Below are 17,349 nucleotides of genomic sequence, written 5' to 3'. Positions count from 1 at the left end.
CAGCCATGCATTGCAACTGGGAAAACCATGGCCTTGACTATACGTACTTTTGTTGGCAGGGTGATGTCTCTGCTTTTTAGTATGCTGTCTAGATTTGCCATAGCTTTCCTCCCCAGGAGCAAGCGTCTTTTAATTTCTTGGCTGCAGTCCCCATCTGAGGTGATCTTGGAGCCCAGGAAAATAAAATCTGTCACTACCTGCCATGAAAACCCCATGGACAGTACTAAAAGGCAAAAAATTAAGGGATTACGGAGTTGTAAAAAGAAAAAAATTGGATGCCATGTCATTTCTCATAGAAATAGGAGAATTTTGGAGGAAGTAAAGCCACCTGAATTTTCTGCTTTCTTTTCACATTTTTAATTTGGTTTCAGTTAAGAGGAAGGAGATTCTAGCTAAATTCAAAGATGCCAAATTGACTCCCTGCCATTTGGGTGCAGCTGGTCTCAGCCCCTTCTTTGGCCAAAACATTACATCTATCAGCGATTTTTACGGATCTGACTCTTTTGTTACACCTTCCTTTGGTTAAAGAAGGGAATGAAAATGTCCTTGTGTGATTAACACTGATTGGCAGGAGAGTAAATAATTCAAAATACCTCCAGTTCTTTCACTTGGGGTTATCTAAGGCAAGAAGGATGGATCTAAGAAAGTTTGAGCATAAGCAAAAATCTCACTGGCAGAGATTTTGCTGGCTGGCCTTCTCTAAATTAAACTGAAAGCTGACGTGCTATGGAAATATTGCATTCTGCAGTCATTTCTTTTCTACTGCATGTTCACTCTGGTCAAAAAGGAGAGTATATATAGTTCTCACTTTACAGCCATAATGGCTCCTCCAATTACGGTTATAAAATGGGTTGTCACGTGCCCAGACCTGATTTTACTACGTTTTTTGTGACAGTCATTAATCAAATGTCGGGTTATTAACTGAAACTTTTGTTCACTAACAGTCATCTTTATCGAAACCTAGAAATAAAAAATGGCTTTTTCTATGTAAATAAAGTCGCGTGAACGTAAATGTGGGCCGGTTTCTGAGCACCCGAAATGCAGTCACGTAGTTGTGGGTGGGTGGGTGGGGGAACTGTGTCAGAACTTTGGAACCAGGTTGTAAGTACCTTTTGGCGGTCTGTGGTAATTTCAAACGGTTGCTAAGCGACCGGTCGTAAGTTGAGAACTACCTGCAATCTAGAACCAAGAAGACCCATTGTAAATCCATTCTTAATACAGGAAGTACACTTGAGTAATTTTGTGCCAATCACTGTCAGTCAGACCAATGTATCCTACCAGATGAGGTAAGAACAGTAGGAGGACTTCCTCCGCCATCTTGAGTTTCTAGAGTAGGGGTCTCCAACCTTGGTAACTTTACAACTTGTGGACTTCAACTCTCAGAATTCCTCAGTCAGCATGCTCTAGAGCAGGGGTGGGGAACCTTGGCGCTTTTATGACTCGTGGACTTCAACTCCCAGAATTCCTGAGCCAGCGTGGCTCAGCATGGAAACCTCTCCCTTTTCCCTCAGCATGGCTGGCTCAGGAATTCTGGGAGTTGAAGTCCACAAGTCATAAAAGAGCCAAGGTTCCCCACCCCTGTTCTAGAACAACGGATGGCTATATAAATTAAATTAAATATTTGGTAAGACAAAGTGGTCTCTAAACTAAACAGCTTTCTTGTTTCTGATCACTATTTTTTGTTTCTCCCCTTTCTTTGTAGGTCTTCCCAAGTCTGACCCTGGACATTGGTGGGCTAGTTTTTTCTTTGGAAAACACACCCATCCAGTGATGACAACTGTGTCGGAATCTCCAGAGAAGTAAGTGAGCTGGGATTATAGCTGTGTTTCACAACCTTGGAACTTTAAAATAGCGGATTTCAAGTCCTAGAATTCCCCAGCCCTCTGGTGGGGAATGGCTTGGAGGAGGGCCTTATAGGTAGTCCTTGACTTACAACCATTCATTTAGCAAACATTTGAAGCTACGACAGTGCTGAAAAAAAGCCTGCTCTGGTCTTCCCACTTGCAATCTTTGCACCTCTCCCTATGTCCACATGATTGCAATTCAGATCCTTGGCAACTGACTTGCACTTACCACCAACTGCAGTGTCCTGCATTTGAGCAATTGCGATTCAGAACCATTCTTGCTAGTTTCTAGCAAAAAGAAGTCCATTCAGAAGAATGGGTTCCTGGTATGTGCTTAACAACCACAGATCTCTTTAACGGCCATAATCTCTTGACGACTGTCATAAAATTGGGTCTGATTCAATTGACGATCGCCATGATTTATCTGTGGAAATTCCAGTCCCAACTGTGATTGTAAATCGAGGATCACCTGTGTTGGATAATCTTAACATGTGATGTGGTGGCTGTGCCCCAAAGTAAAAAATTATTGGGAACGGATAAGAGATTGGATACAGGAGATAACTGAGATACAATGGATTTCAAACCAGAAATATTTCTTTTGGGCATAATAAATTTAAAGATGGAAAAACAACTCCAACACATCATTATACACATATTGACTGCAGCTCGTATAGCATATGCGCAATGTTGGAAGAGTGAAAATATTCCCACAAATGATATGATTATGTATAAAATCTTGGAATGCGCAGAAATGAACAAACTTACGTTAGAATTAAAAGACAAGGAGACATCAGAATTTTATGAAATTTGGAATAAATGTTATAATTGGCTAGAACAGAGAAAAAAAAAGACATAATTATTGATGTACATAAAATGTAAATAAGATGTAAAGAATATTTAAAATGTAAAGCACTGTTCTGTTAGAAGAAAAGATTTATGTTTATGTAGTTTTTGGTGTATGGTGTATAGTGAAAAAAAAATAAAATAAAATAAAATCTTAACATGTGAGTGGGGTGAACAATGCAGAACGGAGTTGTAAGTTGTAATGTAAGCAGTACACAATGGAGTTATGTCTGAAAAATAACGCGCTCTTATTTGGGGTCTCTTACAGCTCAGGAACCTTCCAGGTAGCCAATGGCATGATCACCTGTGACCTGGCCCAGGAAGTCATGAGGAAGCGCCACGCCAGTGAACCGAGCAAGTCCCACGCAGGTCCCACCGCGTGAGGAAGGCCGGCGTTCCCCAGCTGACGCTTCTGATTTGACCGCTAGGGGCCACCACCCATTTTCCACTCCCCCTCCCTATAGACTAGTTAGGCTGCCTCTGAGTACAATTAATTAGACGTAGGTTTTTATAAAAACGAAAACGACAACTAAAAAAATATATATATATTCCACACGCACCATTCTTTTCTACTCACTTGGGGATCAATACAACTACGTCTTTTTTTCCAGACCTCCGCCTTGATAACGCGTTTTTCTTTCATTTTGTACTTGTTGAATGGGAGCTAATAAATTCTGAGCAGCCTTTTAAACTGCAGGTGTCTGTTGTGAATTCTTGTGAACTTGAGATAAAATTGGGGGGGGGGATTTTTTAACAGATAGGCCACCGAGTCTTTGATTTCTGTCAAAAGTTCCAAACTGCATGAAGGGCTACACCACAACAAGCCAAAGATGCTTCTTTATTGAACTCTGATTTGTCTATTTTGGAGGCTGTTAAGTTCCTGCTGGAGGAGAATTGGGACATCAATCATGGTTGTTCCAATACTGGAGTAAAATGATGCTATTCATGAAGATAGGATCCCTTTCTGAATAGGATGCCTCCAAACCGAACTGACTATTTGAAAAGAAGTTTGCATATTACCTAAAAAGCTTTTTAAAACTAGAAAATGGGAAAATTGAAACAGCCATTTAAAATGGAGGGTGGTGCTAGTACAACTTAGTTCTTGAGTTCTTGGTGTAATTGTTGAATGGAGATCCAGTTTGGTTTAGTAGTTAAGATATCAGGAGACTGTGAGTTCTGGTCCCACCTTAGGCATGAAAGCTAGCTGGGAGATTTTGGGCCAATCATTATGAAATGGTGAGTTCTAGTCCTTCCATAGGCATGAAAAGCCATCTGGGTGACTTTGGGCCAATCACCAGGAGATCGTGACTTCTAGTCCCATCTTAGCATGAAAAACAGCGGGGTGACTGGGCCAATCACCAGAAGACTGAGTTCTAGTCCCACCTTCGGCACAAAGCCAGTGGGATGATCTTGGGCCAGTCCATCTCTCAGCCCAACCCACCTCACAGGGTTGTCATGGAGAAAATAGGAAGAAGGAATATTAGATATGTTTGCCACCTTGAATTGTTTATAAAAAATGATAGTGGTGTTTAAATAAAATATTCCTGGATCATTTGTGAAGATTGGTGTGGTGGTTCTCCATTCTCCATGACCAGTTCCAGTCTGTTGACAGATGGGTTGAAGTCCATCCTGAAGCTCCTGGTTTGCAGGATGCCTCAAGAGCTTCACATACAGTATCTCTTGTTTACCATCTATGTGGACCTACTGGGACAGGGTCATCCATTCACACAGGGTTAAGTGCCATTGATAGGATGACTCTCTGTTGTACGTTTTGACCTCTGGTTGCCAAGTGATGCTGTTGAGGTCTTGTATGAGTGTCTGAAGTTGAAACTCAAGTTCTTTGGCCACCTAATGAGAAGGAAGGACTCACTGGAGAAGAGCCTGATGCTGGGAAAGATTGAGGGCAGTAGAAGAAGGGGACGACAGAGAATGAGGTGGCTGGATGGAGTCACTGAAGCAGTAGGCGTGAGCTTAAATGGACTCCAGAAGATGGTAGAGGACAGGAAGGCCTGGAGGAACATTGTCCATGGGGTTGCAATGGGTCGGACACGACTTCGCAACTAACAACAACAACAAATGAGTGTCTGGAGGCTGTTCAGGTCTGGAGGAACGTGTTTAAACTCAACCTTGATGAGACCAATTGGGTGTGTGTGTTCCAGGTTCTCCCACTCCCTCAAACTGCATCTTTAGTTCTGAACGAAGTAGCATTTCCTGAAAAAACAAACTAGTGTGGGAGGTCCTCCTGGACTTAGAGCTCCTATCCAAAACCACAAAGCACCATTGGCCAGGAGACACTGTTGGCCAGACTGATCTAGAAGTCCCTCAACCCTTCCATGTGAACTATTGCAACAGACTGCATGGGGTTGTTTTTGAAGACCATCCAAAGCTACATCTGCTCCAGAATGCAACAATGCAAAAATCATGCGTGTATCTTGCTGTACAGATAGTCCTTACAATCTTTTGTCCAGTGACCGAAGTTACAAAGGCACTAAAAAAAGTGACTTATGACCATTTTTCACATTTAATGACCATTGCAGCCTCCCCACGTGATCAAAATTTGGATGCTTGGCAAGTGGCTCGTATTTATGAGGGCTGCAGTGTCCTGGTCATGTGATTTTGTGGCCTTCTGACAAGCAAAGTCAGAAGTAGGGCCATCTAGATACTTGATAAAAAGAGTATGACATGATTTAGTAAATTCTCCAAACTTGAGGTTAGCTGGACATATCTGTGATCAACATAGAAACAGTTTGCTATAGCTTTTTCTGGCTTTCTTGTCTTGCCAGCTTGCTAGTTTTCTTCTCTTGCCAATCTATGGCTTGGGAGTCTCCCATCTAAGAGTTAAACTGGCCCAACCCTGCTTAACTTCTGTACCCAAACAGGGTCAAGCAACAGAGCACCACCTGCTGAAACCTAAATATAATTACAACAAAGTAACCCTAATTCCTACCGTATACCCTGCATATTTAATATGTTATTGTTAGTTGCAAAGTCGTGTCCGACCCATCGCGGCCCCATGGACAACGTTCCTCCAGGCCTTCCTGTCCTCTACCATCTTCTGGAGTCCATTGAAGCTCACTCCTACTGCTTCAGTGACTCCATCCAGCCCCCTCCTTCTCTGTCGTCCCCTTCTTCTATTGCCCTCAATCTTTCCCAGCATCAGGCTCTTCTCCAGTGAGTCCTTCCTTCTCATTAGGTGGCCAAAGTACTTGAGTTTCAACTTCAGGATCTGGCCTTCTAAAGAGCAGTCGGGGTTGATCTCCTCTAGGACTGACCGGTTGGATCGCCTTGCAGTCCAGGGGACTCGCAGGAGTCTTCTCCAGCACCAGAGTTCAAAGGCCTCAGTTCTTTGGCGCTCAGCCTTTCTTATGGTCCAACTGTCACAGCCATACATTGCAACTGGGAAAACCATGGCCTTTGACTATATGTACTTTTGTTGGCAGGGTGATGTCTCTGCTTTTTCGTATGCTGTCTAGATTTGCCATAGCTTTCCTCCCCAGGAGCAAGCGTCTTTTAATTTCTTGGCTGCAGTCCCCATCTGTGGTGATCTTGGAGCCCAGGAAGATAAAATCTGTCACTACCTCCATTTCTTCCCCATCTATTTGCCAGGAATTGAGAGGGCCGGATGCCATGATCTTGGTTTTCTTATTTATTTAGTGACCAAAGTTACTATAAGTCAAAAAGGTGACTTATGATGACTTATAACCTTATAAAGGTGACTTATGATGACTTTTCACACTTAAAAACAATTGTAGCATCCCCATGGTCACGTGATCAAAATTCTGACGCTGGGCAACCGGCATGTATTTACGACAGTTGCAGTGTCCAGGGTCATGTGATCAGCTTTTGTGACCTTTTGAAAAGTTGCAAAGTCAATAGGGAAGCCAGATTCATTTAACAACGGTGTTACTAACTTAACAACTGCAGGGATTCACTTAACAACTGTAGTAAGGTTGTAAAATGGAGCAAAACTCACTTAAAAATTAGCAACAGAAATGTTGGGCTCAATTGTGGTTGTAAGTCGAGGACCACCTATACTGTTGCTGGGCAGCTTTGGGAAGGGCTTTGTGATTCTTTGGATTGACAGGCAGATCCTGTTTTCTCCTTCTAAAGTTAAACATACTCTGAAATCAACTCAGCTCCAAGTAGCTACACGGCCACAAACCCATAGTTGTATCCCTTCAGCCTGCTGGTACATTTTCAGTTGCTGTAGGCCAGGGGTAGGCAACCTTGGCTCTTTTATGACACGTGGACTTCAACTCCCAGAATTCCTGAGCCAGCATGGCTGAGCTTGGAAACCTCTCCCTTTTCCCTCAGCGTGGCTGGCTCAGGAATTCTGGGAGTTGAAGTCCACGAGTCATAAAAGAGCCCAGGTTGCCTACCCCTATGTAGGCTAATCATCTGTAATAGAGTTCCTTTTTCCCCCTCGACACTACAATTCCTTTATACGGTTTTTCCTACTCTATGTCTGGCCTTGCAGACTCCTAAATTGCCACCCAACAACTACTGCTGGCCTTGTGTTGTCTCCAGCCAAGGCTTTGGCATCAAGAAAGGACACCCCACCCATCCACTCCCAAACTCTGACTTCAGTTTTTCTGGTATTATATGTGCTCATTCACTGCTGGGAAATGGGTTGGGCTTTGCATGGGGAAAGACTGATGCAATAGCGAGAAAGAGTTTGAACACTCTGTGGAAGGCCTCAGGAGAATGGCTGTTGCCATCTAGGATACTTCTCTTAAATCAGTCTGCTTTCGATGGTCTTCAACTCCACGCACATTGCTCACTGTTATGGTCCTTGTAATCTTGATTGTGTGCCATCAACTTGGTTTTGACTCTTAGCCGCCACATAGGTAGATGTTCTCCACAATGAGATGCCCGTTACCCGGTCTTTCAGGTCTTCTAATGGCGCCCCCATCTCTACTATGACTGAGTCCATCCAAAATTATGTGATATGGTTGTTTTTGACTCTTAGTCACCACATTGGTAGACGTTCTCCATGATGAGATGTCCCTCTCCTGGTCTTTCAGGTCTCCTAATGGTGCCCCCATCTCTATTGTGACTGAGTCCATCCACAATTATGTGCCATCAAGGTTTTTTGACTCTTAGTCACCACATAGGTAGACATTCTCCATGATAAGATGTCCCTCTCCTGGTCTTTCAGGTCTCCTAATGGTGCCCCCATCTCTATTGTGACTGAGTCCATCCACAATTATGTGCCATCAAGGTTTTTTGACTCTTAGTCATCACATAGGTAGATGTTCTCCATGATAAGATGTCCCTCTCCTGGTCTTTCAGGTCTTCTAATAGTGCCCCCATCTCTATCGTGACTGAGTCCATCCACAATTATGTGCCATCAAGGTTTTTTGACTCTTAGTCACCACATAGGTAGACATTCTCCATGATGAGATGCCCCTCTCCTGGTCTTTCAGGTCTCCTAATGGTGCCCCCACCTCTACTTTACCTGAATCCATTCATCTTGCTGCTTATCTTCCTTTCTTTTTCCTTCCATGTTTCCCAGCACTATGCATGTATCAAAGGAGCTTACTCTTCCCATTGATTGATCATGTGCCACCAAGTCAGTGTTGACTCTTAGTGACCATATAAATCAATCTTCTCCATGATGATCCTCCCCTAGCCTGGTCCTTCAGATCTTCCAATGATACACCTGGCTCCTGGTCATTCTCTTATTCTCTTCCCTTCCTCCTTTTCCACCATTGGAGCCTTCTCCAAAGAGCTGGGTCATCTGTGGGTTTGGAGAATCCTTCTATCTGCTTGAATCGTTAGAAGACCTAGAAGAATTTTGCACCAAGCATATAATTTATTGTGATGACCCAGGGCACGGCAACACAGAGGCAACACAGCTGGCAGTTCAAACTGCCCCTTTATTGCTCCAAATGTTCCTCAAATGCTCCCACGTTTCTGGCAGGTCCCAGAACAAGTAACACCACACACACACGCACACACACACACACACACATACACATACCTTCAGCAGCCTCTGGCTGCAAGTAGTTTCAAACGTTCTTCATCACTCTCTCTGGCAGGAAAAGTGTGTGTATGGAACAAGCAGTCCTCTTTCAGGTTTTCAACTCACACACGGATAGATTAGAACAGCAATTTACTCAAGGCCAAGTAGATAACAAAGAAAGGAACATAACATCAAAAGCTAATGAGTCTGTGGAAATACAAGGTTGCTTGAGTAGTTTCAGAAGAGAAGCCAAAATTCAATCTAAGGTTTGGAGCCCACCAAATCAAATTTACTCGGGTTTATATGCAGCTCCTTTCCTGAAGTCTCTGGCTTACAGCAGAGCGTTACAAATTGGATTTAAAACTGTAAGAGCAAAATAACCAGTTAAATAACACATGAGACAACTAACTCAATGCATCTCCAGTTGGCTCTCTGGGTTTGTCAGATAGACCATAGGAAATATACAGCACTGGTTGACAGCCAGGAGCTAATTAGGAAGATACTCAAATCACTTTCAAGCAAACACTGATGACCATCAGGTTCAGGTATATGGAGACCTGAGAAATTCATTGTGCAGCAAAACTTCACTGGCTACAATGTACATTTGTTTTCTCACACACTTACACACTCATAGCCACTTAGTTGCATCCTTTTCAGCCAGGTTGCCACAATCTAGTTAGATTGTTAAAGTGGGTGGGTTTTCAGACCCCTGTTATTCCCCAAGGTGCTTCTTTGGAATAAGGAGGAGGAAGAGGAAGAAAGGAAGGAAGAAGGAAGACAAGAAGGAAAAGAGGAGGAAGGAATGGGAAGGAAGGAAAGAAAGAGAAGAAGTAAAAGAAGGGCAGGGAGGGGGAGGGGCAAAGAAGAAAAAAGGAGGAGGAAGACGAAGAAAAGGAGTTTAGTGGTTATAACAGCACTGAAAAAGTGACTTATGACCATTTTTCACATTTACAAGTTGCAGCATGCAATCAAAATTCGGACGTTTGGCAACTTACTCATATTTATGACGGTTACCGTGTCCCAGGGTCATGTGATCACTTTTTGTGACCTTCTGACAAGCAAACTCAATGGGGAAACCAGATTCACTTAACAACCATATTACTAACTTAACAACTACTGTTCTGAATCCTGAACTGAGATGCTTTGCAATTCAAGACCAGACAGATGACTCAACGAAGTTGGTGTTAAACAAATATTTAATCCAGGAATACTTACAGACTCACAGTTCTGTAGTTTCTTCTGGATATTACATATTGTCCATTTTCGTAGGTAAAAATCAATAATTCCTTCACATCAACTTCTAACGTGGATTATGGCTGTGTCTATCCTCCGGTATTGCCATACTTATCTCAGACAAAGACATTCCAAACTGGCACGTAGCCAGGATATCCTGTGATGAACTTAGTTGCCCCTCCTACTGACCTGTTAACATAGGCTTCACTGAGCAGCTAAACTACATTACCCATAAGCCATCTCTTAAGGAGACAGCGCTTAACCCAATAAATGCCAAACATTGTAACATATAGTTCTCATCTAACTAGCTGATCCAGAACAACTACAGTGATTCACTTAACAGCTGTGGGAAGAAAGGTCATAAAATGGGTCAAAACTTACTTAACAACTGTTTTCTTTAGCGACAGAAATGTTGGGCTTGATTATGGTCATAAATCGAGGATTATCTGTATTACTCAGTTAAAGCCTCTGTTATCTGTCTTATAAGTAACTTGCAGAATCACCCTGTCTTCTGTCTTTCTCTCCTTTCTCCAGTTCTGGCTCTCCCCAATTTAATTTTAAATCATTTTAGCCACTTTATGCAGCCAGTGAAGAGGGCTGCAGCTCACAAACCCTTGATAAATTGTACTAGAAACGTGATGCCAAATTCCTGATGAATTGGATGCAAACATTGGGGCTACTATGAAATTTGTGTAGGATTGTCCCATCCCGTGGTGTGAAACAAGGCAGTGTTGTCTGACTCTGCTGGATTTTGAGTAAAGTCATTTGAGGACAGTTGGTGGAATCTGAGTTTGTCCGTTATGCAACCAGAAACAAAAACAAAATAAAAAGAAAGCCTAAGAAAGTAGTGAAATAGAAAGTCAAGACCCAGCCAAAACTCTGCTGATATATCTAGGAATGTACAGTTAGTCCTCGACTTACAACCACAACTGAGCCCAAAATTTTAGTTGCTACATGAGACATTTGTTAAGTGCATTTTGCCCCACTTTGTGACTTTTCTTGCCATTGTTAAGTGAAACACTGCAGTTGTTAAATTAGTAACAACTAATTGTTAAGTGAATCTGGCTTTCCCATTGACTTTGCTTGTCTCAAAGCCCAGACAATATTGCCTGCCATATTTTACCGGTGCAATACCAGTTGCTTAAGCTATTCTACTATTTATTGTCAGTGAAAAATCTCATCCTTTCTTTTGTTTGTTTGGGGTTCTTTTTTGGCCATTTCCTAGAATTCATCTCTTTTCTTTCTCTGCTTTGTTTATTTTGGCACCTCAAAACAAACAAAATTATAGATCACTCTGCATTGTCTATGGCAGACATGTCAAACACAAGGCCCGGGGGCCGGATGCGGCCTGCAAAGTGGTTTCATGTGGCCCGCGAAGCCATCCTGGAAACAGTGAGGGAACGGCCCCCACTGCCTTAGCCCTGGCCGAGGCTGGCCGGGAGCCAATGTACAATTTTGTGGTGGCCGTCTATGCTGAAACGCATTCAGTCTTAGCTCCACAAGGCCGTCCAGAAACAGCGAGGAACCAGCCCCTGCCGCGTCGGCCCTGCCCCCTGCCGTGCATGCTGGGGAGGTGTCACCCTTTGTGAGCAATAAAGAAATGGACCATGCCTTGGCGCTTGCCCCGGTTCCACCCTCTTCTGCCAGGGACCCTCAGATCTGTCCCACTCCTGCCCAGGCCCCCACAGGCACCCTTGAAGCGAATGATGTAGAGCTGGCCACAGTAGGCCACACCCACTCCATCCACACCCACCCAGTAGGCCACGCCCACCCTGGTCACACCCACCCGGCCCCCCAAGGGCAACCGCAATGCTGATGGGGCCCTCAATGAAATTTAGTTTGACACCCCTGATCTATGGAGATTCTCAGCCATCCAGGTCACGATTGTCCCAAAGGTGCTTTTTCAAGAGGCAACTGGACTTTCTTGTTTTTCTTTGAAAAACAAAGAAAAACGAGAAAGTCCAGTTACCTCTTGAAAAAGCACCGTTGGGATCACTCCGCACTGTTCCCCTAAACTGTACAGTGTGTTCTCAACTGCCTGCTTCCCCCACCCAGGACCAGGAACTTCTCCCTCTTCCTGAGTTTAAACTAAGGTTATTTTTAGATGCCGGGATTTTTCAAGGCTTGGCAGGCAGCAGAGAGGAAAGAATTAGAGGGCAAGAGACTGCAAGAGAACAGATGTAATTCCATCTGCCTGGATAAATCGAGGTAAAGGAGAGGAGTCATTTTTTCACAGCAATCTAGCCAGAGAACGTTTGATGGCCAGTGCAAGGATTTCTGTCAAATTTGGAGGCTATTCCAGGGTCAGAGAAACCACACAGGTTAAATATTGGTTTGGAAACAGTTTCTTCAAGACAGAAACTGCAGTGAATTGCGCTCTGAAATTCTCAGTTTTCCTGAAATGGTTGCCAAAGGCTGCTCAATTCGTTTTCTGGGTTCACATAATACAGCGATTCATAAAGGAGCGAATCAGTGGTTGGTACAGCACAACAGGCAGGAAAAAAAATTATATATATATGTATGTGTGTGTGTGTGTGTGTGTGTCTAATTACGTTAAAAATTCGAATCCTGGGTGATGCCATGTAGTAAAAACAAATAAATACGAACACCAAGATAATACCAAAGTAGGATTTTTTTATTAAAAATGCTGAGCTTTCGTCGGCCAGCACTGCCGACATCATCAGAGCATAGTAACAAGTCAATGGGAGATCCCTTTTTATATATATTTGTGTGTGTGTGTGTGTGTGTGTGTGTACTGCAAGAACTCCCTTGCTCCCTCCCCCAACTGACAGCAGACACTTATTGTATCTGCCTGCTTGGAAAGGGAAGGGGGAAAAAAAGGGAAGGAAGGAAGGAAGGAAGGAAGGGAGGGAGGGAGGGAGGAAGGGAAGGGAAGGAGGGAAGGGAAGGGAAGGGAAGGGAAGGGAAGGGAAGGGAAGGGAAGGGAAGGGAAGGGGAGGAAGGAAGATTTCTAATGTGCCCTGCCAACTTCCCATAAGCAAACTCACTGTGGAACTAGCAGGGAGTTGGAAGTTGCTCCCACTCCCACCTTTTTGCCCACCTGTGGTCATTTCTCTGTTTAGGTAAGGAAACTATCTCTGAAAAGGTGACTTAACTGGTCACCGATTGTCTTATATCGAGGGCTGCCTGTATTCTACTGGGAAATAGCCTAGCATAAATATTCCCCAATCCCCACATCTAATTAAGGTGACCAACTTTTTTACAATGAGAAGGAGGACACAAATACATTGAAGAAAAAAAAGTGAGTCTAATGCGTGCACGTGTGCCGTGTTTCGGTAAGAAGTAAACGAAGCCACTTGCGCGCGGCGCACTCTCTCAAAACAATTCTCCTGTGCGGAGCGCATGCGTCTCATAATCGCGTCTCGCCGCACTGTACCGAGCCTTGGCGAATCGTCATGTCAGATACAAATACGTCACATCACACGCAACGGATCGGATCGGCATCGATCGAATACGGAGATTTACAGATTTTAGTCTTCAAATATTGAAAAGGAGGACATGTAGGAGGACACTTTTCGAGAGAGGACAGAACTTACAAAAGGAGGACTGTCCTCCCTAAAGGAGGACGGTTGGTCACCTTAATCTAATGAGTAATTGCTATTTAGATTTAGAAGCTGCTTTTCCTTCAGGAGTACCAAAGTTTTTTCCTATACGGTTAGTCAGATGAACTCTTCCCCCATGCACGGCCAACACCTTGACTCAGCCCCACATTCTCCTTTTTCAGCAAGAAACTTTCATATATTTTTTAACCGTCTCCTTCCCATCAGACATGTTTCATTACTCCTTTTCTCCAAGGAAGCTTTGCCAGGGATCTCTTTCCTTGAAAACACACCACACCCATTGAAACCTAAAACCTGCTGAGCAAGTTACCTATCCAGGTTAACCACCCAAAGGACAGGATTCAACCAACCCCAGCAACCCACTGGCCAAAATTGCTTCGGGAGAAGCTTCTTACAAAGGGAGGGAGAGGCAACCTCAAAACCACAGGCAGACCAGCCAGCTCCTGTGCTCTAGAATGGTTTTTGGAAAAGCAATCTGAAGGGCAGGAAAAATTCAGAATTTCATCTGCCAAGTTTTTAGCACCCTCTGGCGGATAAAGACAAACAGCCTCCATCTCACCAACCTTGGCTGGATTCAGTCACTCTGTGAGTTTTTCAAGGCACAATTCCCAGGAGGCTAATCCTGGTTAGTGAATTAAGCCATTTTCTGGATGTTTCTGGTGTAAGGTAGTTTTTTCTTTCTTTCTTTCTTTCTTTCTTTCTCTTTCTTTCTTTCTTTCTTTCTTTCTTTCTTTCTTTCTTTCTTTCTTTCTTTCCTTTCTTTCTTTCCTTTCTCTTTCTCTTTCTCTTTTTCATTTTTCTATCATTTGTTCTTTCTTTTTCTCTCCTTTTCTTTCTGTCTCTTTCATTTTATTTCTGTCTTATCTCCTTTCTTTCCTTCTTTCTTTTCTTTCTGTCTCTGTCTCATTTTTATATCTTTCATTCTTTCCTTTTCTCTTTTTTTTTCTGTCTGTCATCTTATTTCTCTTCTTTCTTTCTTTCTTTCTTTCTTTCTTTCTTTCTTTCTTTCTTTCTTTCTTTCTTTCTTTCTTTCTTTCTCTTTTCTTTCCTGTCTCATTTTTATATTTTTCATTCTTTCTTTTTCTTTTCTCTTTTTCTTTCTTTTCTTTCTGTCATTTTATTTCTTTTATCTCCTTTCTTTCTTTCTTTCTTTTTCTTTCTTTTTTCCCCTTCCTTCCTTCCTTCCTTCCTTCCTTCGTTCCTTCCTTTCTCTGTCTTCCTGTATCTCATTTTTCTTTTTATCCTGTCTGTCTGTCTGTCTGTCTGTCTGTCTGTCTGTCTCATATTCTCCACTGGGTATAATATGCCTTAATCCAAATGGGAAGAACTTGCTGGCTACATATAGAGATATTTTTGCCTAATGGGAAGACCAAAGGAGCTTGAGTTTCTTTGCCTATTTAAAGCCATAGCTTCGAGCAGGACAAAAAAAAAATGCTGAGTCCGCAGCCCAGAGACAAATGGATTGGGGGTGGACTCTGCCACCTGTTAGACGTCCGACTTCTCCACGGTGCTCCATTATTCAGCAATATTTGCTCTCCAAAAAGCAGCCATTATTAGGGGTTTGTAAAGGCCAACTGGATCCCGTTCTCAGGGCAAACATCTCTAGGCAGTGTCTGTCTGGAAGAGAATCATGGTTTTATATTTACCTACAGGGAAGAATAAGAGCTTGGACCCACTTCCAACCATCTGCTCAGCTGGCACTGTGTCATCCAGATCTACTTGGCAAAACTGAGAGTGCCCGGCTGCCAATTGTACCCATTAAGTGCCCTTTGCTGCACTTGGTGGCTTAAAGCGGCTGCTGATGTAATTAAGTTGCGAAGGGAATTGAATCAGGCACAGCGATGCCCCAAGCTGAGTCACAGGAATGCAATATGACACACCTGCAACGAAAACCTAAAGAGAAGCTGACACTGAGGATTAAATTCTCAAATTCTTTCCCAATTTCTATGTTACTGGGTCTTACAAGGGGTGACATCATACCGATGGTCATGCTTGTAACCAGAAAGCTTGAAGCCAGATGGAATTTCATTGCATTTGATTTTATTACAAGCTTCTAAAACTGCTTCAAAATCTTGGTAACTTGAAGATGTTTGGACTTCAACTCCCAGAATTCCCCAGCAAACATGGGAGTTGAAGTCCATCCATCTTATAAGAAAAACGGTCATTTTTTCCAGTGTCGTTATAACTTCAAGTGGTCACTAAATGAATCGTTGTAAGTCAAGGAGTATCTGTATCTTTACATATAACTTTTCAACCAGCAGGAAGATAGGAACAGAATCCTGAATGGCTTAAAATTCAGGAAATATCCCAGAAACTCTTCCCCCGTCAGATTCACACTATATTCTTAACCTTCAACCCAGATGAATAAGCAATATTTCTTATCCAAAGCTCTGCCAAAATAAATTCACTCTCAAATGTGCTCCATTCGCACAACATGTTAAGATAATGGTTGGATTCCCACAACTGGCTGAACCACCAGTTCTAGCGTCATGCATATTCGACGGACAAACCCAGTTTGGGATCTTCTCCAGTCTCTGAAGCAAATGAGAAACATTCAAGATTGAATTTTGCAGAACCCAAAGGCACCAACAGGTAGTTCAGGAAATATATAGATCTATCTAGGGAACAGCCCAGTCTTCTGCTTAGCGTTTTCCAGTCTGGTCCACACTGCAAACATTGGACCCAGATTTTTGCCTTGCACTTAAGGGCCTCTCCACCCACAAGAAGATTTGCGGAGTGTTGTGGGTGCTAATTAAGTGTTGTGTTGCAAAGTGCAACAAAAGACAAGGAAGGCTAGTCATGGCCCATTGGATCATTCATAGAACATAGAATAACAGAATTGGAAGGACCTTGGAGATTTTCTAGACCAAACACCTGTTCGAGCAGGAGACCCTATACCAGGGGTAGGCAACCTTGGCTCTTTTATGACTCATGGACTTCAAGTCCCAGAATTCCTGAGCCAGCATGGCTCAGCTCGGAAACCTCTCCCTTTCCCCTCAGCATGGCTGGCTCAGGAATTCTGGGAGTTGACGTCCACGAGTCATAAAAGAGCCAAGGTTGCCTACCCCTGCCCTATACCATGGTGGCGAACCTATGGCACACCTGCCAGAGGCAGCACTCAGAGCCCTCTCTGTTGGCATGCACACCACCACCGCCAGCAGCAGGTCCATCAGGCCGCCACCGCTGCCCGGAGCAGGAGCCCCGCCCACCATAAAGGAGACAAAGTGGCCGACTAGCAAGCTCGAGTAGAGGTGGTAGAGCAGAGGTCACCAACCATTGTTGATTGGTAGACTGGAAGAAAAGGGAGGGGGAAGCATTTTACATGCGTGCCTGTGCGCACGGGGCCGCGAGCACGCACACGCTGCAAATGGGGCGGGGCTAGTGCCTGCGTGATACTCACTAGCCCTGCCCCATTCTTGCGTGGTGCAGCGCCTTGTATCTGCACTCTGCGGTGCCGCCGCGGCCATTTTTGCACCTTGCAGCACGGTGGCCCATTTTTGCGCCCCCGGGTTTTGCGTGCCAGAGGCGGCACTCAGAGGCACCTCCCTGGACCCCCCCCCCCGAGGGCACCACAATGCTGATGCGGCTCTGGCACTTTGTGATAAATAAGTGGGTTTTGGGTTGCGGTTTGGGCACTCGGTCTCTAAAAGGTTTGCCATCACTGCCCTATAACCATTTCTGACAAGTGACCGTCCAGTCTTTTCTTGAAAGCCTCCAGTGATGAAGTTCCCACAACTTCTGAAGGCAATTTTTTTCCATTGGTTGATTAGTCTCCCCTTTAGGAAATTTCTCCTTAATTCGAGGTTCAAAGTCCTTATTTTGCCTTTTGGTTAAATCTATATCCTTTCCTTCCCAGCAGGGCTGATTGTGCAATAATTTGTCA

General features: G+C 43.7%; 1 protein-coding gene across 1 annotated transcript in view; it reads left to right on the top strand.

Moving 5' to 3' along the window:
- The window catches only part of PPDPF (pancreatic progenitor cell differentiation and proliferation factor), a gene marked incomplete at its 5' end in the record, with an annotated part of 10,284 nt that extends 6,906 nt beyond the window's left edge, over positions 1-3,378 (top strand). The window contains 2 exon segments of the mRNA XM_015830380.1: positions 1,703-1,799; positions 2,956-3,378. Coding sequence (XP_015685866.1) covers positions 1,703-1,799; positions 2,956-3,070 — 212 coding nt within the window. The 3' untranslated portion in view covers positions 3,071-3,378.
- Between the last annotated feature and the right edge of the window lie 13,971 nt (positions 3,379-17,349).

This window comes from Protobothrops mucrosquamatus, unplaced genomic scaffold (genome assembly GCF_001527695.2).
Source record: "Protobothrops mucrosquamatus isolate PMUCROS unplaced genomic scaffold, P.Mucros_1.0 scaffold_242, whole genome shotgun sequence".
Lineage (NCBI taxonomy): Eukaryota > Metazoa > Chordata > Lepidosauria > Squamata > Viperidae > Protobothrops > Protobothrops mucrosquamatus.
The sequence above is the reverse complement of the archived record's forward strand: the minus strand, read 5'-3'. Positions and strand labels throughout refer to the sequence as shown.